Source organism: Tachysurus fulvidraco, chromosome 9 (assembly GCF_022655615.1).
Source record: "Tachysurus fulvidraco isolate hzauxx_2018 chromosome 9, HZAU_PFXX_2.0, whole genome shotgun sequence".
NCBI lineage: Eukaryota > Metazoa > Chordata > Actinopteri > Siluriformes > Bagridae > Tachysurus > Tachysurus fulvidraco.
The window spans coordinates 3,937,675-3,964,067 of NC_062526.1; the positions used below are offsets into that span (position 1 = coordinate 3,937,675).

General features: G+C 42.5%; 1 protein-coding gene across 2 annotated transcripts; it reads right to left on the reverse strand.

The window, feature by feature from the left end:
* Nucleotides 1-104: 104 nt before the first annotated feature.
* fbxw8 (F-box and WD repeat domain containing 8) lies at nt 105-25,969 on the reverse strand. Of its 2 annotated transcripts, XM_027162920.2 has the most exons (11): nt 25,431-25,959; nt 23,008-23,112; nt 21,525-21,689; nt 21,348-21,436; nt 20,037-20,194; nt 19,766-19,962; nt 18,499-18,738; nt 9,236-9,363; nt 3,308-3,481; nt 2,292-2,408; nt 105-1,483 (listed from the first exon to the last, which is right to left on the reverse strand). In XM_027162920.2, the coding sequence occupies exons 1-11, from the start codon at nt 25,827-25,829 to the stop codon at nt 1,315-1,317; spliced, it is 1,941 nt and encodes a 646-aa protein (XP_027018721.1). In that variant the 5' UTR covers nt 25,830-25,959; the 3' UTR covers nt 105-1,314. The 2 variants fall into 2 exon arrangements, with proteins under 2 accessions (XP_027018721.1, XP_027018722.1); XM_027162921.2 differs by lacking the exon at nt 3,308-3,481 and having other exon boundaries at nt 25,431-25,969.
* Nucleotides 25,970-26,393: the final 424 nt, after the last annotated feature.

Consider the following 26,393-nt stretch of genomic DNA (forward strand, 5'->3'; position numbering starts at 1 on the left):
ATTAGTTTGAACGGAGTGTGAAAAGTCTGTGTTTGGAAGTGTGTGTGTGTGAAATCTTTCACCCCACGTTCAACATTTTAGAACTGACACCAGGTGCAGGAGCGTTTTTCACACGAGTATTTACATCTTATTTTATTTTTCATGTAACTTCTATTTTTAATACAGTGCCTGAAAACCTTCCCTCCACCCGTTCTGTATTTTTAGCGTATTTCCTTTTTACATTAAAACACATTGCGTGTCCATTTAAAGTGACAGTATGGACTGGAAATAAACGTATGAACAAAAAAAAACACACGTTTCCGAATGCTTACTTGTGCTCGCATGTAAATGACGTTCGTGTATAGAATAAAACCTTTAAGAATGTGTGGGTATTAAAAATCAAATTGTCCTGTGATCGCACCTGGTGTAAAATGATCAGCACCCTGATCGTATTGGATCATTTCCTTGTTGTGTGACATGCAGAGAGAAATAACCAAGTGTCAGACATCATGTAGGGAGGAATTTCAGTCATCACATTAATATGCAATTTGTAGTGTGTGTCTGTGTGTGTGTTTCTGTGTGTGTCTGTATGTGTGTCTGGTGTGTCTCTGTCTGTGTGTGTCTGGTGTGTCGGTGTGTGTGTCTGTATGTGTGTCTGGTGTGTCTTTGTCTGTGTGTGTCTGTGTGTGTGTCTGGTTTGTCTGTCTGTGTGTGTCTCTCTCTGTATGTGTGTCTGTCTGGTGTCTGTGTGTGTGACTGTGTGTGTGTCTGGTGTGTGTGTGTGTCTGTCTCTGTATGTGTGTGTGTCTCTGTATGTGTGTGTGTGTGTATGTGTCTCTGGTGTGTCTGTATGTATGTGTGTGTGTCTCTGTATGTGTGTGTATGTGTGTGTGTCTGGTGTGTCTGTATGTATGTGTGTGTGTCTCTGTATGTGTGTGTATGTGTGTGTGTCTGGTGTGTCTGTATGTATGTGTGTCTCTGTATGTGTGTGTGTGTGTGGGTAGAAAGCGAGCTGCTAAAATTCTTCTCTCATTAGACTTCCCTGCCCACATTAGAGTCTGTGAGCTTTGTTAAAAACAAAAACAAAGTCAGTATGTTCTCTAAATGACTCGTGTTTACAGACCTGCCATTAAACCTAACTTAGCTCGAGTGTAAAAAATATATTACAAAAAAAAGAAACTTTAAAAAGTCTTTAAAAATAAAATTAATTTGAAGAAGTGTTTTTTTTTTTTAAAAGTCTATACAGGTTCATTATATAAAGTCTGATTATAAACAAAGAAAGAAGTGTAAAGAATCTTCTGGGCTCTGATCCATCTTGTCCTGGTGTGTTATGGGTCACAGCCCTGAGCTGTGAGGATCGGCGAGCGCGTCGTAAGGCGTGACCAGGCCGATGTTGTAGCTGTAGCCGGTGGTCTCGGTGTAGTCGGACCTGCAGATGGGCAGCACGTGGTCCTGGGAGGAGGAATCCATGGAGAAATCGTAGTAGCATATCGCCCCCCGATGTCTGGGTGCAGAATAACAGCTTTAATGTAACACTGGATTCATATAACAGGGTTTTTAAAAAAAAGTATATGGGACGTTTCATCAGAATCAGCAGATTTTCATAGACTTAATGTTCTGAACTTTAAAAAAAATAATAAAAAATTCATAGACTTAATGTTCTGAACTAAAGAAATAAGAAAAAAAAACCCTTAACATTGTATTGATTTATGTGTGGTTTATTATTTTAATTTATTTTAATTATCATTTAATTTTTTCCCCCGTTTCATATTTATTTATTTCTATCTATCTATCTATCTATCTATCTATCTATCTATCTATCTATCTATCTATCTATCTATCTATCTATTTATACACAGATAAGTACTTGTGTGTTCTATTATTTTTCATTTTATTCTTTTATTTCCCATTTGTTTGTTCATTTGTTCATATATACAGTACACAGCTGTCAGTATTTATGTTTTATTTTATTATTAATAATATTTGAATTTTTTTTCATTATTTATTCACTCATTCCATCATCTGTAGACATTTCACAGATATTACTGGATACTATAATCATTTATTTTATAGTTTATTTATTTTTTGCATTTCCTGGTATTTATTTATACCGTCTGAGTCGTGTACATTTATAACACAAATTATTATTATTATTATTATTATTATTATTATTATTATCACTATCACTACAGTAAGACAGACCTTAATTAGAGGTTTAATTGAGTAGAATCAGTAGTGATGATCTGCTCAGTAATGATGTTCTGTGCACTAAAGCAGTAAGTTGTGTGTTATTCTGTCTCTAGTTGTGTTACCTGCGGTGAGCAGTGAGGTCATCGTCAGTGATGCAGGCGCCACGTGGGTTCTTCTCATCTGGGATGTTGGCCGTCAGCAAGGTGCTGCTGTTAAACCGTATGTGACGAACTGGGTGCCTACACACACACACACACACACACACACACACACACACAAACAGACAGAGAAACAGACACACACACACAGAGACGGCGAGAGAGAGACACACACACACAAATAGACAGAGACAGACATGCACACAGAAAGAGAGAAACAGAGAGAGAGATACACACACAAAGAGATAGAGACAGACACACACACACACACACACACACACACACACACAGACACACACAGACAGACACAAAGAGACAGAGATGGAGAGACAGACACACACACACACACACACACACACAGAGACACACACAGACAGACACAAAGAGACAGAGATGGAGAGACAGACACACACACACACACACACACACACACACACACACACAGAGACACACACAGAGACAGAGATGGAGAGACAGACACAAACACAGAGACAGAGAGAGAGACACACAGCACAGACACACACACAGACAGACACTGCAGATCTGCTTACAGAATTCTTATTAATAGAACACCCCCCCCACACACACACACACAAAAGTCTCTCTCTTTACAGTAAATATTGAACTCAAACCCATTTCTGTTCTCTGAGATCTTCTGTAACTAAGCGTTTCTGTGACTGTATATGATGAAGCATTACACGCTCACCAGGACTTGTACTGACGATTTGACCGACGATGGAGATTACAGACGCTACTGAATTATTACTAAGCAGTTTATCAGGACTGTAAACGTTTGTCCTTTATTAATGATGTCGCACCGAAACGCAGACGTCCGCTCCTACTTTCCTTACTCGGGTCGCACCGAGGCGAAGCAGAACGGACGTGTATCCGAGAGATGCGTCATCGTTTGTACTGTAGCTGAGGTTGAGGAACTAACACGACGTTCACCCGCTTGGAGCGGCAAATGGAATCCCTCGTACCTGTTGTGCATCTCCCAGAGTTTCGCCCCCATCCTCATTTCCCACACGCAGACCAGTCCTTCGCCGCCGCCGCTCACGATCTTCCAGTCGTCGGCTCGCGCCGCCGTCACGCCCAGGTGATGTGCGTACAGCGAGACGGCCGAGGAGCCGGAACGCAGGTCGAACACTCGAACCCTGAGTGAGTGAGAGCAAACGGAAAAACGTGAACAAGCACAAAGACAGATGGGATGCGGATCAATTACTGCAGAGACTTTTTGTGGGGAGAAAAAAAAAAAAGGGTTCACCGGCTCTTAATTTTCAAACCTACAACAAAGTGTCTTTGTGAAGATTGAAAAACTGGCTGGCAGCCAAAACAAACATAATAAGTGACCGAGAAAAAGGCAGTAAGGATTCGGAAACCATCTGTGGCCGCTGTTGCTTAATGGTAGCGAAAGCGGCCAAGAGATAACCGCACATGGACGAGCTCCTAATCACCGAAATCTAATTACGCTCAGACGAGTAAAGGCTTCATTCCAGGTTGGGAGACACAGTGAGTGAACCTTTCGATTGAGGTTCGGAGACGGCGCGTCGACGTGGACGTCGTGTGAACGCATCGCGGCTTGCCGGAGCTTCGTCCGATAGAGACGCTGTTTGTCTCGCGTTGGTGAGGGAGTGAAATACAGACCCTGGCACTTCATAGCTTTCATTAATCTCGGGCTGGAACACGAGGAGACTTCAGTGAGCTGTCGAGGAACACGTTTCCTTCGATAAATCAGAGACACGGCTTTCCAACGGCTCCCGTGCCAGCGGGCGGCTCGTTCCTGATACTCGCTCACATCGTATACTGTTAAAGCATCAGTTAGTTTCAGGGTTTTTTTTCTCTCTGCCTCACGACTCAGATTTGCTCAGATTTAAGACGTTAGATGAGAGATGATTATATTTAAGTGGGATTTTTTTTTACCTTTTCCCCCCGATTCATTATTACTATTTAATACTTATTTACTAATTTTGGAAACTTTTATTGCATCTTTATTTATTCTGTTTCCTGATTCTTCACCTGTGCAGTTTATTGGCCTTGTGTTCTATGTAATGCAACTGTAACATTTAATGTAGTGAAATCATTAGTTTGTTGTTGTGGTTGGCGTTGTGGATGTTGTGGTTGGTGTTGAGGATGTTGTTGTGGTTGGTGTTGAGGATGTTGTTGTGGTTGGTGTTGAGGATGTTGTTGTGGTTGGTGTTGAGGATGTTGTTGTGGTTGGTGTTGAGGATGTTGTTGTGGTTGGTGTGGTTGGTGTTGAGGATGTTGTTGTGGTTGGTGTTGAGGATGTTGTTGTGGTTGGTGTTGTGGTTGGTGTTGTGGTTGGTGTTGAGGATGTTGTTGTGGTTGGTGTTGAGGATGTTGTTGTGGTTGGTGTTGAGGATGTTGTTGTGGTTGGTGTTGTGGTTGGTGTTGTGAATGTTGTTGTGGTTGGTGTTGAGAATGTTGTTGTGGTTGGTGTTGTGGTTGTTGAGGATGTTGTTGTGGTTGGTGTTGAGAATGTTGTTGTGGTTGGTGTTGTGGTTGTTGAGGATGTTGTTGTGGTTGGTGTTGTGGATGTTGTTGAGGATGTTGTTGTGGTTGGTGTTGAGGATGTTGTTGTGGTTGGTGTTGTGGATGTTGTTGTGGTTGGTGTGGGAGTTGTGTGGTTGGTGGTTGGTGTGTGGATGTGGTTGTGGTTGGTGTGGAGGATGTGGTTGTGGTGGTGTTGTGGGATGTTGTTGTGGTTGGTGTTGTGGATGTTGTTGTGGTTGGTGTTGTGGATGTTGTTGTGGTTGGTGTTGTGGTTGTTGAGGATGTTGTTGTGGTTGGTGTTGTGGATGTTGTTGTGGTTGGTGTTGAGGATGTTGTTGTTGTGGGGTGAGGATGTGTTGTGGTTGGTGTTGAGGATGGTGTGTGGGTGGTGTGTGAGGATGTGGTGTGGGTGGTGTGTGGTGGTGTTGGTTGTGGGTGGGTGGTGGAGATGTTGGGGGGTGGGTGTGGGGTTGTGGGATGTGGTTGGGTTGGTGTGGAGTGGTGTGGTGGGTGGGGGTTGGTGAGGATGTTGGTGTGGTGGGTGTGTGGATGTGTTGAGGAGTGTTGTGGTTGGTGTTGAGGATGTGGGTGTGGGGGGGTGGAGTGTGTGGTGGGTGTTGGTGGTGTGGTGTGGGGTGGTGTGGTGGATGTGGTTGGGTTGATGTGGTTGGTGTGGTGGGATGTGGTTGTGGTTGGTGTGAGGAGTGGTGGGTGGTGGGGTGGGATGTTGTTGTGGGGTGTGGTGGGGGGTTGTGGGTGGTGTGGTTGGGTGGTGTGGGTGGTGTGAGGATGTTGTTGTGGTTGGTGTGTGGAGTGGTGTGGGATTTGTGGGTGGTGTTGGGGGTGGTGTTGGGATGTTGTGTGGTGGTGTTGGGATGTTGGTGTGGTTGGTGTGGGTGTTGAGGATGTTGTTGTGGGTGGGTGGTGGGGGTGGTTGTGGTTGGGTGTGAGGAGTGTTGTGGTGGTTGGTGTTGGGATGTTGTTGTGGTTGGGTGTGGATGGTTGTGGTGGTGTTGAAGATGTTGTGGGTTGGTGTGGAGGATGTTGTTGTGGAGTGGTGTGTGGTGGTGTTGAGGATGTGGTTGTGGTGGTGTGTGAGGATGTTGTTGTGGTTGTTGTTGTGGATGTTGTTGTGGTTGGTGTTGAGGATGTTGTTGTGGTTGGTGTTGAGGATGTTGTTGTGGTTGGTGTTGTGGATGTTGTTGTGGTTGGTGTTGAGGATGTTGTTGTGGTTGGTGTTGTGGATGTTGTTGTGGTTGGTGTTGTGGATGTTGTTGTGGTTGATGTGGTTGGTGTTGTGGATGTTGTTGTGGTTGGTGTTGAGGATGTTGTTGTGGTTGGTGTTGAGGATGTTGTTGTGGTTGGTGTTGTGGATGTTGTTGTGGTTGGTGTTGTGGATGTTGTTGTGGTTGGTGTTGTGGATGTTGTTGTGGTTGGTGTTGTGGATGTTGTTGTGGTTGGTGTGGTTGGTGTTGTGGTTGTTGTTGAGGATGTTGTTGTGGTTGGTGTTGAGGATGTTGTTGTGGTTGGTGTTGAGGATGTTGTTGTGGTTGGTGTTGAGGATGTTGTTGTGGTTGGTGTTGTGGTTGGTGTTGTGGTTGTTGAGGATGTTGTTGTGGTTGGTGTTGTGGATGTTGTTGAGGATGTTGTTGTGGTTGGTGTTGTGGATGTTGTTGTGGTTGGTGTTGAGAATGTTGTTGTGGTTGGTGTTGAGGATGTTGTTGTGGTTGGTGTTGAGGATGTTGTTGTGGTTGGTGTTGAGGATGTTGTTGAGGATGTTGTTGTGGATGTTGTTGTGGATGTTGTTGTGGTTGGTGTTGAGGATGTTGTTGTGGTTGGTGTTGAGGATGTTGTTGAGGATGTTGTTGTGGATGTTGTTGTGGATGTTGTTGTGGATGTTGTTGTGGTTGGTGTTGAGGATGTTGTTGTGGTTGGTGTTGAGGATGTTGTTGTGGATGTTGTTGTGGTTGGTGTTGAGGATGTTGTTGTGGTTGGTGTTGTGGTTGGTGTGGTTGGTGTTGTGGATGTTGTGGAGATTTGTGTTGTGGATGTTGTGGTTGGTGTTGTGGATGTTGTGATTGGTGTTGTGGATGTTGTAGAGATTTGTGTTGTGGATGTTGTGGAGATTTGTGTTGTGGATGTTGTGGTTGGTGTTGTGGATGTTGTGGGTGGTGTTGTGGATGTTGTGATTGGCATTGTGGATGATGTGGTTGGTGTTGTGGATGTTGTGGGTGGTGTTGTGGATGTTGTAGAGATTTGTGTTGTGGATGTTGTGGAGATTTGTGTTGTGGATGTTGTGGTTGGTGTTGTGGATGTTGTGGAGATTTGTGTTGTGGATGCTGTGGTTGGTGTTGTGGATGTTGTGGTTGGTGTTGTGGATGTTGTGGAGATTTGTGTTGTGGATGTTGTGGTTGGTGTTGTGGATGTTGTGGAGATTTGTGTTGTGGATGTTGTGGTTGGTGTTGTGGATGTTGTGGAGATTTGTGTTGTGGATGTTGTGGTTGGTGTTGTGGATGTTGTGGAGATTTGTGTTGTGGATGCTGTGGTTGGTGTTGTGGATGTTGTGGTTGATCTTGGGAGCGGTTTTTAGATATCAGCTGTGAAGATGAACATCCAACATGACAGAACGTCTGAGACCAATTTACTGAAAGTCACAATGAGGCTGTTCAGTTACTAAACCCACTATAAAAAAATCTCTCTCCCTCTCTCTCTCTCTCTCTCTCCTTCTTTCTCTCTCTCTTTCTCTAATGAACTGGATTGAGGGATGAATGCACACATCAGGCCCTGGCCTTCAGCCACTCTAATAGCCACCCAGGCCTCAATTTCCTCCTTCTCCGCTCTGGGGGTCCGCACAGACACAGTCCATCTCTGGCACTCACACAGATCATTTTGTTGAGCTGCTCCTCACAGAGACAGACAAAAGGTAAGAGCCTCTTCTCCTCTCTCTTTCTCTCTCTCTCTTTCTCCCTCTCTCTCTCTCTTTGCTTATTGCAGATGTGTTGCTCGAGAAAGCGCTCTAAGGATGCGGCGATGATTAAAAGGGGCCACAGCTGGACCCCGCTACATGAGGCCCCTCAACCCTTGGCTGTGTACTTAGTGGCCGAGTGAAAACGCAGCAGGAGTTTATCTACAAAGGCTCAGCAAGCTTTTCTTTACTTGCCAAATAGTGCTTCCGCCGTCCAGGCACGAGTGCGACTGAAAGCCTCTTTACTTGGCACAGCATCTCGTACACCGTGAAACAGGTTCCAGATGTGTTTAGGGGCTTGTTTTCTTTTTTGAAGGACTCATAGCCGATACCCTGTCACTCTCCAGTCCTTTGTCTACTTAATCGATCTCCTCCAGTTGATGAGACTCAGATACACAATGGCAAGATGGAGACGTGCTTCCAGAAGATTCAGGGGGGAAAAAAATAACGTTAAAATAGAGAAAAAAAGAAAAGAAAAAGAAAAAAGCCTGCAAAAAAACCCACACATTACTTTAGAATATCTGTTAGATAATCAAATTAATAATCGACAGTTTAGTAATGAAAAAAAACGAGAAAAAATACATTTTCCTTTTTTTTTCAATTTATTAGAAATGAAAAAAAAAATGACAAAAGTTCATTAAAAATTAAAATATTAAAATTACACATGTATAGAATTATAATTATTCCTACTTATTAACTGCAAAGGTAATAGATTTTTTTAACACTACCTCAATATTATTATTATTATTATTATTAATAATATTAATATTATTATTATTGTTTTAAAACACTACCTCAATATTATTATTGTTATTATTATTATTATAAACACTACCTCAATATTATTATTTTAAAACACTACCTCAATTTATTTATTTATTTAGTATTATTTTAAACACTACCTTAATATTATTGTTATTAATTATTATTATTATTTATTATTATTATTATTATTATTATTAATGATTAATTATTAGTATTATTATAGAGGTAGTTTTTAAAATAATAATAATAATAATAATAATAATAATAATAATAATAATTTTAAGGCTTTTAACGTTAATAGAAATTTTCAAAACCCAATCTGATGTGAAAGTGCATTTGTTCTGTTGCCCACATTGGTATGACTCAGGTGTCAGGAACACAAAAGAATCCATCACGCGCTGCCGGACCTGGGTTATGCTAATACGTGTATTATAAAAGGCTCATCCATTACAGCCGATAAAACAATTCACAGCAGCTCTGTATGTAAATGAGAGCACTGCTGCTAAGGTTATTCATCCCAGCTTGTTCAGCTACTTGAAGCTTTCAGGTTGCCAAAGAGATAACAGAAGTGTGAGTGAGAACGTGCACAAGAGAGAGATTTTGTGTGAATGTGTGTGTAGGTGTGTGTGTGTGGGGTGGGGGGGGCACATGTGCACATGCGACGTACCGCCTGTCTTTGTTCCCGCACACCAGCATATGAAGGGGGGCATCTCTTAGGCTGATGCAGGTGAAGTCTCCAGCCGAGTTCCCCAACACCATCTCGGTTTGCCCGGTCTCCAGGCTGTACACTCGAACCTGAGGACGGAGGAAGATGCTGCATGATGAGGATCGAAAGACAGACGAGAAAAAGGTGTGATCGGAGACTATGGAGTGTTTGATGGGGGCAGCTTTCCAACTCCGGCACCTGTTTGAGCTCCAGAGACCTCACGCTTACGTCGGCAGCCGACAGCCGACTGGCCGGTCTGTTGAGGAGGATCTACGCCTTCTCAGATTCTCACGTATAGATCGTTTGCTCCTAGTTATCTTGGAGCCGTTTTCTTTTTTGTGTGATTACATCCAAAATGCTGGCACTATCTGGGATTTGTCACGTACTTCGTCTTTAACGTGATCCCTGGGAACGTTAGGTTATATTTACGCCATTTGGCAGATATTACCGTACATATACATCATCTGTCCATTTACACCCGTATCTCATTTATACAGCTGAGCAAATGAGGGTTAAGTTCCTTGCTCAGGGGCCCAGGAGTGGCAGCCTGGAGGACCTGGGATTTGAACTCACAACCTTCTGAATTTTAATCTATTTAAATTACACTGCATTGCGACAATATTGCAGATGAACAAATCTTTCTTCACATCAATGAGACTTTCCCTAATGCTCTTTCCCTAGGATTTCCTTGGGTAATAATTAAATAAATAAAAAGACACTCTCTAGATCTCCAAAGCTTGTTTCTAATCCATCCCTGAATCATCACATACTGTAGGTCTGATGATATTAAATCTATTTAATATACTGTAGTTTTAATTCAATTATAAATAGTGAGTGTACAGGCAAGTGGTTAATGCTCCAGTGAGAGCTGGCTTCAGCCGTGTCTCAGAAACGGCTTGCCAAAACGTTTGCTACAAAAAAAAAAATTGTTGAATAAAACAAATCCGAGGCTGACAGCTGGATGAAAAAGAGCTCCAACTAGCTGGCAACATGGCTGCTCGAAAATTGGCAAATTGGTGGTTGCAGCTACCAGCAAAACACTGCAGAGGGGAAAAAAATAAAGGAGAATCGCCAAATTGGATGTGAATAATTTAACAGACAGATAAAGAAATCAAACAAAAGCAAGGCAAGCAGAGAGAGAAAGCAAGAGGGAGGGAGGGAGCGAGCGAGAGGGATGGAGTGAGAGAAATGCATGATGTAAGTTTTGTAAAGGTGCCAGATGTTTAGTGGCACCAGGATGGGCCAGACACTCTTAATTGAGCGCTGCCCTCCAGTGAGCCAAAACCTCAGCAAGATGTGAAACATGACAAGTGAATGGTTGAGAAAAGAAAAAAAAAAAAGGTGGAAGAGGAGAACAGAGCACCTTTGATTTTAAAAATAGGTCCGAATACACGGTCCAGCTTAGACGGAGACCGTCGCTCGGTAGAAATAAAGGCAGAGATTGTATACCGTGCATGATATTATGTAAATTATACAAAGATCTGCTAAGAAATAGTCCGATTAGTCCGTCCAAAACGAGTCATTCAAGGTGGATAAGGCTTGTGTGCCATGTGGCTACTCCATTGTAATCGACACGGAGACGACGATTGTATGGTCATTCGTTCATTTTACTAAAGATGCGCCAACAAAGGACGTAATTAATTCATGCGGAATTAGAGAGATTAGCAATTTATTTGATTCTTCTTTTGCCTCCTTAAGCAGTGAAGCTCATGAATACGTTCCTTTTAAAATGAAATAGCTGTTTTGCACATTCATTAACGACCCTGTACTTACGCACAATGTGTCGTACAGAATGCACTCTTTACTCGCTCGGCGCTATTTTGTGTCGTTTGTCTTGTGTTTACACTTGTGTCTTTCGTCCCGCGCTGTTTGCTGGTCCTTTATTTCGCGGTGCGCTGCGTCAGCTATATATTCATATTCAATTTTATTTGTATATCGCTTTTAACGACTCCCATCGTCTCAAAGCAGCTTTACAGAAGTATGGGAACAGAAGAGAAAGAGAGAGAGAAGAAAAGAAAAATAAATAATAATAATAATAATAATAATAATAATAATAATAATAAAGAAGAAGAAGAAAAAATAAGAATAAAAATAAATAAATAAATAAATAAATAAATAAATAAAAGAACATACGCAAAGTTAAACTCTAATTTTAAAATATTCTTTTTAAATTTAAAATACTATAGATCTATCTCTATCCCTAAAAAGCAACAGCAAGGAAAAACTCCCTGAGAGGACATGAGGCCATCCTTAAAAATATTTTGGTTTGCATTAACAGTAAAATAAATAAATAAACAAACAAATAAATAAATAAGGGTCGGTAGGTAGGTCTATAATTTTTTTTTCCAAGTTTCAATGTAAAAAAAAAAAAGGACAATTTAGGTGATGGTGATTACGTACAGTAGCTATGACTTTAAACAAATTAGCATATCGTGACGTCACTGACTGGGTCTTCAACCCGTGCCTTCGAGGGCATCGTTACAAACCTTATTTTGATGCTGGACAGTTTTTCTAGAACTTCGTGCCAAGTTAAAGCGGTGTCGAGCTGTTTTAATGATTTTTTTAGATGTATTATGGCGCCCGAACCCGTACGACTTTGAACGGTGACCGCGAACATTTTGTTTACTGCAGCCGCAGCCATCTTTACCGAGCGAGAACCGTCGACTCTGACGGTGAATGAGAGAATGAGACGAAGCGAACGCACAGGCCGTAGTGTGACATCCGCTAACCAATAGTGTAAACATACATGATGGCGTCGCGGGTTTTTATTTAAAAGAAAGGACGTAGCCTTCGTTTGTATGTTGGCCTAGGCAATTTATATATTTACAATACTTACTAAAATATAATTAATATTATTTTATTGCTTTTGTATTAGTTGTTAGAAGAGTAAAAAAAAAGTCGGTCGGTCTTAACGCAAATTTACAACCGGCAAGTCGGTCGGACTTAAAGCAAAAAAAAAAACAAAAAAACATTTGAGTCGGTCCTAAATTGACAGGGTCGGACGGGTTACGGCTTATTTTTAAGGATGGCCTGAGGAAGAACCCTTGAGAGGAACCAGGCTCAGAAAAGAACCCGTCCTCATTCGGGTGACGCTCTACAGTAAATACTGTAAATGTAAATAATGTCATTTCTACGACAGTTTATAACGGTGCAACAGAGAATTCGTCAGCAACTCCAAACATCGTCGTCAAAGCCGAACATGGAGGACCGAGTGGGAGCCTGGGACAATGAGTCTTGATGAATATTTGGAAATAAGACATTCTGGATTACGCGGTCATACAAAACTTTAAGTGGTGAAGTATCCTAGCTTCGGGTCAAGAGACAGACACATCATACCATTTTCCTATAAAAGTACACTGTTATTTTATTACTCATCATATAGAGTTTGTTTTTAAGGTACTTGAGCTAATAGTAATTTGCTATTGTTAATTTTCAATTCCATGCTAACATCTGGATTATCAGGGCACGCATTTTTCCGACGTGACGATGCTAAAGCAAAAGACCGTTTTAAAAGTGTGAATTTTTTCACCAACGACGGAGTGAACTCTGGCTGCCTCCTTCCTTTCATTAACAAGTTTTAATGAGTCATATGCCTGCTCGTTAAGGAACACAGGAACACCTCGGATCTGCCAGTGCGTGCTGGCAACTCTAACTTCCCCTCGCGCGGCATGAAAACCCCGTCAACACACGACGGCGATGGCAGACATGACAATGACATGCAGGCAGAAAAGGTGCTAATCATGAATTGGCAAAACGGAGGGATGTCGTGGATCAGCGGAGAACAGGAGCGAGACTAACGATGTCTGATGGTAATTTAAACGTGTTACGGCGGCGGTGAGCTTTGATCTTTCCTGCATGAAAGGTACAGTTTGTAATCTAGATCCTGAACTGAAACTTTTTTACTTCCTAAACCTGCAGTTAAATTTCTTTTCACTGAACTGATATAGGGGGGCACGGTGGCTTAGAGGTTAGCACGTTCGCCTCACACCTCCAGGGTCGGGGGTTCGATTCCCGCCTCCGCCTTGTGTGTGTGGGGTTTGCATGTTCTCCCCGTGCCTCGGGGGTTTCCTCCGGGTACTCCGGTTTCCTCCCCCGGTCCAAAGACATGCATGGTAGGTTGATTGGCATCTCTGGAAAATTGTCCGTAGTGTGTGTGAATGAGAGTGTGTGTGTGCCCTGCGATGGGTTGTCACTACGTCCAGGGTGTATCCTGCCTCGATGCCCGATGACGCCTGAGATAGGCACAGGCTCCCCGTGACCCGAGGTAGTTCGGATAAGCGGTAGAAAATGAAAGAATGAATGAATGAACTAGCAATGAGTGCCATGGCAGTGAGTGATGCTAATAAGGCTAGCAATGCTAATAAGGCCAAGTCAATTCAAAGTGTAAAAACGTGCTCGTAATGTAGAAATGTACACGCGTTAAAGCAGGAGTAACGATAAGAGTTCACGAGCAGCATCGGAGGACGTGGTACTTCTAGTCAAAAAGGTACTATAAGATGTAGCGTGTATGATAAAGATACAAGGAGAAAAATGTACAGACAAAGAAATACCACTATATGGCTGATGTAGGAAACACCGTGTGATGAGTCGCTTCAATCGAAGGGATTCTCATCATCCCTGCCAGTTTGGTGAGGTGGGGTGGGGGGACGGACGACAATTGAACCACTTGTCTTTGTTGCTGATGTGACTTCAGTGCGAAGTTCACTTCTGAGCTCCTTAAGTGAACAAAATCATCTTAACAACTGGCTGCGAGTTCATACTGAATGCCTTAAAATACCGCACTTCATACCGCAGAAATTACACATTGTGCTCAACAAGTGTGGTTTCTCAGAGCCAAAAAAATGGACCACTTTTAACGTGAGAGGCCGAGCAGATTACTCACCCTGAACCCCACTGAGCTGCAAAAATAAAAAGCGCTGAAATTGACAGTGTCTACGTTACAGGTTTGGCAGGTTTTCAGCGCTCCTGCTAGAAGTTAACCGCTGTATAACTCTTCCAGAGTGTAACAGACTGGCATTGCTTCTTACACTTAACACAACTTGACGATCTCATGTGCCCCTTTTCCACCGAGGCAGTTCGAGTGCTGGTTCGGAGCCTAATTTAGAACCAGTTCTTTCTGTTTCGACCGCCAAAGCACTGGTTCCGAACCAGGAAAAGTGGTTCTCAAGTAGCACCAAAACGTTGCTGGTCTAGACTTAAGAACCGCTTCTGTCCGGGGCTGTGGGCGGGGCTGTGGGTGGGGCTACTGTTAGCGCATTTGATAATGTACCTTAAGTATACTAATTTTTAATACACTTTTACTTTACCGCGATATGATACATTATCAGCACACATGATAGTAGGTAGCTACATGCTAAGGCTAAATTTTTCTCTGTGTTAACGATAAAATAACGTTATGTACTTTATCGATTACAACCTCCGTTTATACAGATTACACGGAGCCGCACGTACACGTTTTATTCGCCGCGTTTGGATGCCGATGTAGGTTCACAAAGCCATGAGCATTAACAGTAAAGCAACATCCGCCATTGTTGTTGTGTTTGTGGCTGCTGCGCTAACATCGCTGGGGCACGTGACCCGTATACAGTGACGTCACACTCGGCTCTGTGACGCTCTCTAGCCGGTGGAAAGGCAAACCGGTTCTTAGAAGGTTCGCCAGTGAAACCAACTTTGAACCAGCACCAGCGCTAGCTCTGAACCAGCACCCGGTTCTTTCCGGTGGAAAAGAGGCAACAGACATCTCGTAGTTTTATTTGTAATTCTCCTGAAATGAGCCAAACGATGCAGACTTGATCTCTACCACTACACTTACAGAAGGCATTTTTTTCGTATGTCTCAATCACATTTGAAGCAGTGCAGTATATATAATGAACCGTACAGTGGGGCTTTTAAAGAGTGACTGGGTCTTAATTCCTCAGCCACACCGATTGTGCCTGGTGATTAACTGGTGAGTTAAATCAAATTTCCTCTAGGAAAGGAATCACCGGACTGTGGTTGACTACAGCCCCTGGGACTGGAATTGGGAAACCATGCCCTGGCTCTTTGCTTGTCCAGTTGCCTGGCACATTGCTTGGCCCCTTTGTCTGGCCCCATCACCTGGATGGTGACCTGGCCTGTTTCCTGGACCGTAGCCTAGCCCATTCCCTGACTAATCACCTGGTCCTTCGCCCGGAACCTTCGCCTGGCCCTACGGCTTTGCCTTTAACCTCTCTTTTCCCTGGCTGTTGACCTGGCCAATCCACTGGCAGGTAGGAATCCAAACCTGTAGCCATTTTGTAGATAAAATTGAAGAACCTTGTATTAAGTAATGGATTATGGATTCCCCTCCATATGGATACCACAGTAGTCTCTGGGAAAATTGAGGATTGAGGGAACTGCTTCATCTTTACTCAAATGTCTGTAAGGTTGTTCCTAACTTTACATCTGGTCTAGATTTGATCTGACTAATATAAATCGATTTAACAGAAATCTCTGCTCTTTACTAAGGGACCCATGCTAAATGACTTGTGGTATGTGAGAATTTTCTATTCCTCCGGTGTTGAGGACTTGACTATATCGGTTCATTCATTCATTCGTTCATTTTCTACCGCTTATCCGAACTTCTCAGGTCACGGGGAGCCTGTGCCTATCTCGGGCGTCTCACACACACACACACACACACACACACACACACAACCTCATTGCTAGTTATCTTTGTAAATTTGTTCTTTAGCACCTCATATTCTCCCCACTAGGTCAGATACTTCCTTAGCCGTAACCCATCACCGCTTAACATCTAACTCAGTTCGAGAGCACGTGGACGCTAAACTAACACGGTTTACGCGCTGTACCTTGCCATTATTCATCGTTGCAGCTTATAAATCAGCTCATTCCCCATTCCTCGCTGAATACCTCACTAGCAAGCCCTGGTTACGAAGATACATAAAATGTATTTGCACCAGTTTTTTTTTTACCTTCCGTAGATTCACATCTAATGTAGATCTACGTCACAACCTATGGCCATATGATACGATACGATAATGAATCCGTTAACAACAAGCGAAAAGCGATCGGAGATACTTCCCAAGAAAAAGGGTAGGAACCAAGCTAAAAATTATTCAGTGTTATGCCTCTTGGAGCAAAAAATCTGTTCAAGGGGTGACATATTCCTCCCCTGACATCATTTAGCTGGAACGGGGCTTTGAGAAATTGTTCTGTCACTCACAGATTCTGCGTTTGCTTCTCTGTGGTTTTGAAGCCTGTCTCGCTAATGAGAGTGTTTAAATGGCGGTGATGTCAGCGGGGTAGCAGAGCCAAGCTATTGTCTAATACAGAGGGACACCATCTGCACACATCCATCATGCACTCATCTAATTACTATCAACAGTCACTCCGTTTCACGCTTTACCCCGGCGACCGTTCGCTCCTCCGAGAGCCGGACCTGTGCTCAGGTGAGGGTCTCTAAAGCCCGAACAGGTGGACTTCTCTAGCTGGAGTCTCTAGTGACATAAATAGTTTATTTTAAAAGGGTATACACGTGGGACCGGAGTATTGTTCTACGTTTTCACATGATGAATACACTGACTGACTTTGCCTAAACTCTAACAAGCCCCCCCAGGTTTTAGTGGTAATGTAACACATCGTTCTCTGATGCGTCCCAGTCGTAGACTAGACAAATACAGCTTTGTCTCTCTGCGCTTTCAAGACTATAAAAAACAAACCGAACTCTCACGGGTGAAACTTTGGGACCAGGGGTTTGGACTAATTAGGTAAATGGTCCTAAAGGAGAGGACCTATTTCTGGAAGGACCCGAAACGCATCGTAGCTGTTCATAACACATGCGTTTTGGGAGTGAGGACACACACACACACGGTATCAAGAAAGGTCATGTAACAAGGTTAATTACCAAAATGAACAGAGTAAAGATTATGGTGCTTAATATAGAGGGGATCGTTTGGTTTACGTGCTAATAGGCGTTTGGCAGCAACAGCCAGAGGAACAAAACAACGCAACATACAGGGAAAACACACACAACGGCATTTCTCTGACTTACAACGGTACAAATTTAGTGAACGATATAAAAGGCACTTTATCACGTAAATGTTGTTTTGTCCATTATATGTTGCTTAGCAACCGTCGGATGAAGACTGTACAGTAGCTGATTTCTGATCTCCGATTGAGGGGTGGAAAAAAAAAACACAAAAAAGCGATTTTAAATCAAAACTCTTTCTTGGAAAAGTCAAGAAAATCTCTTAGACTTTATATTCGGCAAATGACGTCATTTGAACATTGGCTACTTGCGTCATCAGAGATACCGATACATAGCAAGACTTAGCAATAGTGTTTGCTTTTGGTCATGCAAGATAGTCTGTGTGTGTGTGTGTGTGTGTGTGTGTGTGTGTGTGTGTGTGTGTGTGTGTGTGTGTGTGTGTGTGTGTGTCTGTGTGTGTGTCTGTGTGTGTGTCTGTGTGTGTGTCTGTGTGTGTGTCTGTGTGTGTGTCTGTGTGTGTGTCTGTGTATGTGTGTGTCTCTGTGTGTGTCTGTGTGTGTGTCTGTGTATGTGTGTATGTGTGTGTGTCTGTGTGTGTGTGTGTGTGTGTCTGTCTCTGTGTGTGTGTGTCTGTGTGTATGTGTGTGTCTGTGTGTATGTGTGTGTGTGTGTGTCTGTGTCTGTCTGTGTGTGTGTGTGTCTGTGTATGTCTGTGTGTGTCTGTGTGTGTGTGTGTGTGTGTGTGTGTGTGTGTGTGTCTGTGTATGTGTGTGTCTGTGTGTACATGTCCGTGTGTATATGTCTGTGTGTGTGTCTCTGTGTGTTCGTGTGTCTGTGCGTGTGTGTGTATATGTGTGTGTCTGTGTGTATGTGTGCGTGTCTGTGTGTATGTGTGCGTGTGTGTCTGTGTGCATTTGTGTGTGTGTGTGTGTGTGTGTGTCTGTGCGTGTGTGTATATGTGTGTGTCTGTGCATGTGTGTGTCTGTGCATGTGTGTGTCTGTGCATGTGTGTGTCTGTGCATGTGTGTGTCTGTGCATGTGTGTGTCTGTGCATGTGTGTGTCTGTGCATGTGTGTGTACTAATACTAATTAGAAAAGCTAATAAATAAATAATACATGACACACGGTGCAGGATTTTAGTCAGAATGAGGATCTTATTGACTATTTCACGATAAATTCTTCACACTGATTATGACGTGGGCATAAAACACGCGTGTAGAGATCTATAACATTACGTACATGTGAACCCACTGACCTTGTTCCCTCCATCGTTCATGCCCCAGCCACAGCTCTTCACCCCCAGGGCAGCTCGGCATGCGCTCACGTCCAGGCAGGTAACAGGTTGGCCGTAAACAAAGTGAAGCACTCGGGCTCCATCCTCCTCCTCGTGGTCTTCCTCTCTCTTACTTGGATCCAGTAGATATACGCTCTCACCAGCCCAGGCTGAAACCAGTGGGCTCTCCCGCTTTCCTGGGACAACCAACAGCCCGTCCACCTAAACATCCAAACGAATAACGTGACCTTTGACCTTACTATACAAGCTCTCTTTTTCCTGATGCTCCTGGCAATAAGTGCGATAATTAATCGGTGAACTTCATTCCAACCTGCATTCTAATATATCTACACAACATGACATTACTGATTCATTAAAGGCAGGGTCAGAAAACCGAGTCGGGCCGAAAAATAAACAAAAAAACAAAACAAACATGTAGCCAATGAGCAGAAAGGGGCGTGTCTTGTCGATATGGGCGGAGAGAGTGTTCAGTGCGCATGTGTGACGTTAGCAGAAAGCGGTTTTAACATCGACATGGAGGATAAAAATAAAAGAAAGAAAGCGAAGAAAGGCTTACGATAAGGCAAGAAGTAGGACGTGTTAATATAGGATCAGCTTTCCAGCGCTGGAGAGAACTGAAGGAGCAGGAAGTTGGCCACATATTCACAGGTTGGAGTTTCCCGAGTCAATAACTCCTGAGCTAAACGCTGTTACTACACAAATAACACCTCTTTTCTATCGTAGTAATGTAGAGAGGCAGCTACAACCGCGTTTTGTGTAGTAACAGCGTTTAGCTCAGGAGTTATCGACTCGGGAAACTCCGACCTGTGAATATGTGGCCGACTTTACTTAAGACGCCGAGGCGCTTTTTTCCTTCTCGATAGGTGAGTAACGTTGGTTTTGCTTTGTTACACAGAACTAATATATGCCTTTGTCCTTTACATCATTATGCTTGTGTGTCATTTTTGCTTGTTTGTTTATCTACAATCGTATTGTTCTTCCCTTCAGCTATGATAAAGACACGTTTCTTTTTGTTAGTTGCCTGGGTTATGTATGTATGTGTGGGCGGAGCTATCGATACAGGGGTGGGACCCATTTGGGTTAGGGGCATGTTTGTTTTGGTGATTTTATATGTCAACATTGGCTTTCAGAAATCGCAGACCGCACCTTTAATTATTTATGAGTAAAACACAGATCGTGATTGTGTTAGACAATTGATTTGGATTTGTTGCATTTTGGAGGAACTTACAGGTTTAGCCAACTGGGTGAGACACACGGTTCTCCAGTAGCCCTGATCGTCTGGCGTGTCTACTCGCACCTCCGACCCAGACGCGGAGGTCACGACAGGAGTGTCGGAGCTCACGGCGAGGGCACACACCTGCTGCAAGTGCTGATAGTGATGGATGGGCTCTACGTTACATTCCGTGCTCCAAACCTCCACGCACCCTGAACATTTGGACAGATTTTAGACAGGGCGCGCGATGATACGCTGACTGAACGCAAACTCTCAAACCTCTCACCGTTCTCATAGGCAGCGCAGGCGACACTATCGGTGACTCGTACCAGACTGATTTGGGGCGGCGTTGTTTCGGCTCTGATGCTGTGAGAAGGCTGTAGGTTCAAAGCCCCCGACTCCCAGTGGAGCGTGTCCCAGAGTCGCACGTCACCTGAAGTATATCTGGAGAAATGCCTAATATTAGAAACACTGAGCTCATCACGTGTTGTAGTACGACAGGAATGTAGTAACATAAATCGAGTGAAATTTTTTGAAGCTTGATGGAACAAGATCTCATTGGTCCCCTGGCGTTCTGTTAACATTTTCGATAAGTATTTTCAAACAAACACATTCGTTTATTGCTGCAATACCACTCAGTTAATAAGATCAGTCAGGACACTGTTGGGTTTCTGTGTCTGTGTTAACCTTAAACACTCAGAGAGCCATTTGGACCCGTTTCCCACAGAAAAAAAAAAAAACACAGGGAGCAACAAAACATCTTTGACATCTAAAATGACTAGAACGCTGCATATATCGTGTTTTACCTTTATGGAAAGTAGAGAAAAAACTGTAGTGTGTTGCATTTATGTAATCAATGAACTGCTACCGAGTAAACGACATTATATTTCTGCAGGCAAACAAAAATATTTTGAACAGTTTGAACTAACCTTAACAAGGAAGACGCTGGGTCGAAGGTTACTTTCAAATAAAATGTTCAACGTCTAATTGAGTCCTCTTCCTATTCATGACCAGGGCTCTCATGTTTTGAAGACAGACAAGCGTGACATCTCCAACCCCACCACCCTCCCCCACAACCCCAATTTTTTTCATTGGTTGTTGTGTTAAATCTTACCCAGATAGTGCTATTTTCTGATTGGCTACTGTGTAGCCTCTTTTTTTGATTGGCTGATAAGTGTCAGGCTTGACTAAGAACTGAGATGCGCTTGATTCCTGCCCGGTTCCGTAGAGACGGCGGTGCGGACTGATACATTTTGGGCGCTGCGGCTTATTAGATATATGATAAATAGTCAAAAAGTTTTCTGAGTAAGAAATACGACGTGTGGCAGGAGAACGTGTGAAAAGACCCAAATGCGTGACTGTCACTCTCTACGCGTGACACCTGACAGCCCTGCATGACGTCAAAATTTGAACTTGCCGGCTGCAGCAAACCAAAAACGCGTCTGCTTTTGTGTGTCCGATGTCGCGAGTCGGCAGTTATGACGCATGTTTTGAGCGACAAATAAATTAATGTTACAAGAGCATCATAATCTTAGAATTACAATTTTTTTTAAAAACTAACTGACTAAGCTGAGTACTCTGCTAGATAAACACTCACCCAGCCAAGACCAGTCTGTCACAGGAACTGACATCACACAACACTTTCCCCACCTCGTACTGCAGATAGCTGATGGACCCGACTCGATTCTGTAGGACAGAACAGAAACCCGAAACCGGTATTCGTAATGAAACCCACTTCTTCCTCCAGTTCTGAACATCTGCTCCTGCTACTCACCTTCCAGTTGTACTTGACAGTTTTCTCAGTGTTGATGCAGTCCCTCAGCGTGCTTTTCCAGCAGGGCGAGTCAGATACACTTGCCCCTCGTTGATACCCCTCCCGAATGAACAACCTGTACCACAGGACCTCGTCCTCCGCTAACACTCTCCATGACTTGCTCACCTGATGCACGGGAAACAGACAGATTCGACTAAAACTACACGATGGGTCCAGGTACCGAATGACCAGCTTTCCTCTTGGGGATTAATCTGAGTCTTGAATCTGATTCGATTCCAGCTTAAAGGTGGGGTGTACGATCTCTGAAAGCCGATGTTGACATTTGAAATCGCCAAAACAAACCCGCCCCTAACCCAAATGGGTGTCACCCCTGTTTTAGCTCCGCCCCACACATACATACAGTACTGTGCAAAGGTTATAGGCGGGTGTGGAAAAAATGCTGTACACAAAGAATGCTTTCAAAAATGGAAGTGTTAAACATTTATTTTCATAAATGAACAAAATGCAGTGAGTGAACAAAAGAGAAATCTAAATCTAATCGATATTCGGTGTGACCAGCGTTTGCCTTCAAAACAGCAGCGATTCTTCTAGCTACACTCGCGCACGGTTTTCGAAGGAACTCGGCCGGTAGGTCGTTCCAAACATCTTGGAGAACTGACCACAGATCTTCTGTGGATGTCGGCTTTCTCACATCCTTCTGTCTCTTCATGTAATCCCAGACACACTCTATGATGTCGAGATCGGGGCTCTGTGGGGGCCGTGCCATCGCTTCACGCTGGTTTGAAGGCAAAATGTAGTAACACCAAATATTGATTTGTTTTACATTTCTCTTTAGTTTGCTCACTGAAAGCGTTCTTTGTTTACAGCATTTTTTTCACACCTGCCTAAAACTTTTGCACAGTACTGCACATAACCCGGGCGATTATTATGGCGGAACCTGCTGGGGCAGCTGGCCGAGGGGATATTTTTATGAACTCAATGAGTAATACTATTATAGTAATACAGGTCAAATGTGTTTTTGTAGTACTGTGTGTTGTACCGTGAAATGTTTAGCTCCGTTTCACGCGGAAGACGTTCAGTTCTATCCGCCGTGTCGATGTTTCACCGCTTTCCGCTAATGTCACACATGCGCACTGAACACTCTTTCCGCCGCATATTGACAAGACACGCCCCTTTCAGCTAATTGGCTAAACGTTTGTTTTGTTAGTCGGCTTTCCGAAGCGTTTCTCAAACAACGTGCGCCTCACCTTTAACATCGGCTCACCTCTGTACGAGTTTAAGTTAGAATTCGTGTGATAGTTTTATACTAGCGAGCGTATTCTAATAGGTTACTATTTTAAACACGCTGTAATAAGAAAATAACCGTTTTCGAGGTGTCGTCCCACATCACTGGACTATAGCTCTTGATATTTAGCCATACTGCGTATTACCTTTGGATAAAAGAAATGTAAAAGAAAATCACCGGTAAAACACGATCGATTACCTGAGCGCATCGTCCCAGTTCAGCTTTGCTCAGGAACCGGAAAATCTTCAGCGCCAGTTCGTACGGCAGCTCGACGTCGAAGAAGGGGATTTCGTTCACCTCGATCTGAACGGGTCAGGATAAAGGAGAGAGACGATGTGAGAGAGAGAGAGAGAGAGAAATTGATTGGATAATTACTGAACTTCTACTGCCAGAGAAACTTGAACTTATATTTACTTGAACTTGCATCAGAGAAAAGTCACTTACTTACATAATACATGTGAAAACAGATCAGTTCTATCTTTCTATCTTTCAGACCATGAATCTTATATCACGTCGTATAGACGTTGTGTAAATCTTCGTGTAAAGTACCTGCGTTTATTTATTAATAAGCATAATTCGGAGCTAGGTGTGTATGTTATTTGTCATAGTTCTTGAATGATTATAATATTATTATTAAGATTAAATACTCATATTACTTAATAAATAATAATTATTTAAAAAATATATAAAAAGGTTGACAGTATAAAATGCTACACTGATTATATATAAATAATTATATAAGAGACAAAACGCACACTTCCTTATATACATTTGTTAAATTTATCTTTTTTTTTTTTTTACTTAAAGGTGAAAATAGCCTTAAATTGCATGAAAGTGGAGAGATGGCGCTTCTCTGAATCCTTATCGGTTCCTGAATTTTTAGGAACTCTAGAAAATACATGGCAAATCAAAAGTTTTGGCACCCCGTAGTTATAGTTTTGGTTAAATGTTAAGAAATTTATTCAGTTAGAGAGGAAAAAACTACAATGTTTAAAAAAAAAAAAAAAAAAAAAAAAAAAGAGAGAGAATTTATTTATTTAAAATTATATAATATATAATTTTTATATAAGAAATATTTATATACATTTTATATTATAATTCTTTTCTGATAAATATATAGAAAAATATATAACTATTTAGTTATTAATTAAAAAAAACTATAATGTAAAAAAAAATAATAATAAAACTAATTTATTTATTTTTTTATTTTCTACCTCTAACTGGATGAAGCTGAAGTGGATCACATAAATTAAAAAAAATCTGACGGATATTATGTGCTTTAAAGAATTTTTAAGAAACAGAATGTGATATTTCTTCCCTACTGCGTACCTATCAAGCCTGGTTCTTCCTGCATGCACTCTCCGATCTTCACATTTCTCATCTGAGCTTCGTCCCTTCCTTTTAGCTCTACTTTAGACTTTAAAGTGGCTCCTTCAAATCTATGGAACCATCTAAAATAAATAAATAAATAAATAAATAAATAAATAAATAAATAAAGAAAGAAATTCTAGCCCTATTGTGATCTTTACATTTTAGTTTGCAGTTTTATTCATTTATTAGAAACTTATTAATATTTCTTTTTTATAATGATTTTCAATAAAATGATATTATTATTAGTATTAGTATTATTATTAGTGGTGTATTCCTGCCTCTCACAGTGCTCCTGGAATAATCATCAGCGTCCCAGAGACCATCACAGCACCATCATAACAGACAGTTTACATGCTGCTTTACACTGTTTAGCTCTTTGCTGTCTCACATTTCAGTTGATTGCTGTTTTGCACAATACTTTACATTATCTCATGTAACTGCTGCTATAATACTAATGTGTTCAGTCCAGTGTTACTGCACACGTAATATTGTCTGAACATACAGTATTTACACTGGTCAGTGCGGCTTTTGTGTAATGTCTTTTTTGTATTTTTTGTTTGCACTGTCTTTTGTCCTGCACTGTCGTTTTGTCTTGTTCTGCACTGTCTTGCTTGTCTTTTGTCCTGCACTGTCTTGTTTGCCTTTGTCCTGCATTCTTTTGTTTGACATTTTGTCATGTCTTATGTCCTGCACTATCTTTCTGTCTTTTTGTATTTTGTCCTGCACTCTCTTTCTGTCTTTTATCCTGCATTGTATTTTGTCCTGCACTGTCTCTTGCCCTGCCCTGTCTGCACCAGGTTTCACAGATACACTTTATGTATCTACGACTAACTTACTAAGTCCTCAGCTCTGTCTTTGTTCTACAGTATATAGCTTCATGGTCCTGGAGAAACGTTGTCTCATGTCACTGTGTACTGTAACAGCTATATATGGTTGAAAATGTGTTGCTTCTTTAGGGTGATACTCTGGACAGAGGTTTAAATTGGTGTACGATTTTCACGCAGCCCCGCCCCCAAAATATGCAAAATTAAAAAACTTTCCACAACATTGACATGTGACATATCAAAACACTCAGCACAATGAGGGGAACTGCGTCACGGGTGTTCGGGTGACGTCACGTGCTCGTATCCGTTCGCCTCAAAAGTATTGGCACCATATCATACCGGCTTCACGACGAACTTAATAATAGACCTAGTTAATTATTATTATTATTATTATTATTATTACAAACCTGAACCATTTCAACTTACCAAATCCTGAATAAACTGGTCAAGGAGAGGAAGGTGATCTTCCTTCCGGCTGTGTGGAGCAGAGCGGACCTGCTGATGTTCATCTCCCCGCTCACAGCGTCTCTTCCTCCGCAGTCTCTCCTGCTCCATCCGGGCCATCAGGGGGCTGCTTCTACCCTCCAACAAACCCTCCGCGATGGACACGTACTGTGGCTGATCGCTACAAACGTCCTGAAGACGTTTTAAACCTTCATCTCGACGTTTCCTCTGAGATTCACCAGCTTTCTGATCATTAATCACATCCGCTTCACTGCAGCGTCCAAAATAACCCATTGCATTGTTATCTGTCAGCCGAGGCTTTGTCTCTAGCTCCTGTTTCCACCGCTTTCGGAAATCCGACAGCTCGTCCTCGTCCCCCATTTCACATAAACCGTTATTTCATCCTAAATATTATTGATTCTTTGATTGCGACTCTGAACACAAACAAACTTCGCGGTCCGACCGAGTAATAGTCTCGGCTGGATTATGCGTTGTTACCTTAAATGGTTCCGGGTTCTGTGCGACATTAAAACAACTGCGTCTGACAACACAAACCTTTCAACACATGGTGGAGTCTTTTATAGATAAGTTTATAAGCATAAAGAGAAATAATGACTGATCTAATCAGGGTGGTGTATCTACACCTTTCTTTCACTACGGGGTGAGGTGAGATGGATGGTTGGATGGATAATTGTTGGATGGATGGATGGATGGTTGGTTGGTTGGATGGATAATTGTTGGATGGATGAATGGTGGATGAATGGTTGGTTGGATGGATAATTGTTGGATGGATGGATGGTTGGTTGGTTGGATGATGTATGGATGTATGGATGATTGGATGGATGGTTGGATGGATGGATGGTTGGATGGATGGATGGTTGGATGGATGGTTGGATGTTGCATGGATGGATGGTTGGTTGGATGGATGGATAAATGGATGGATAA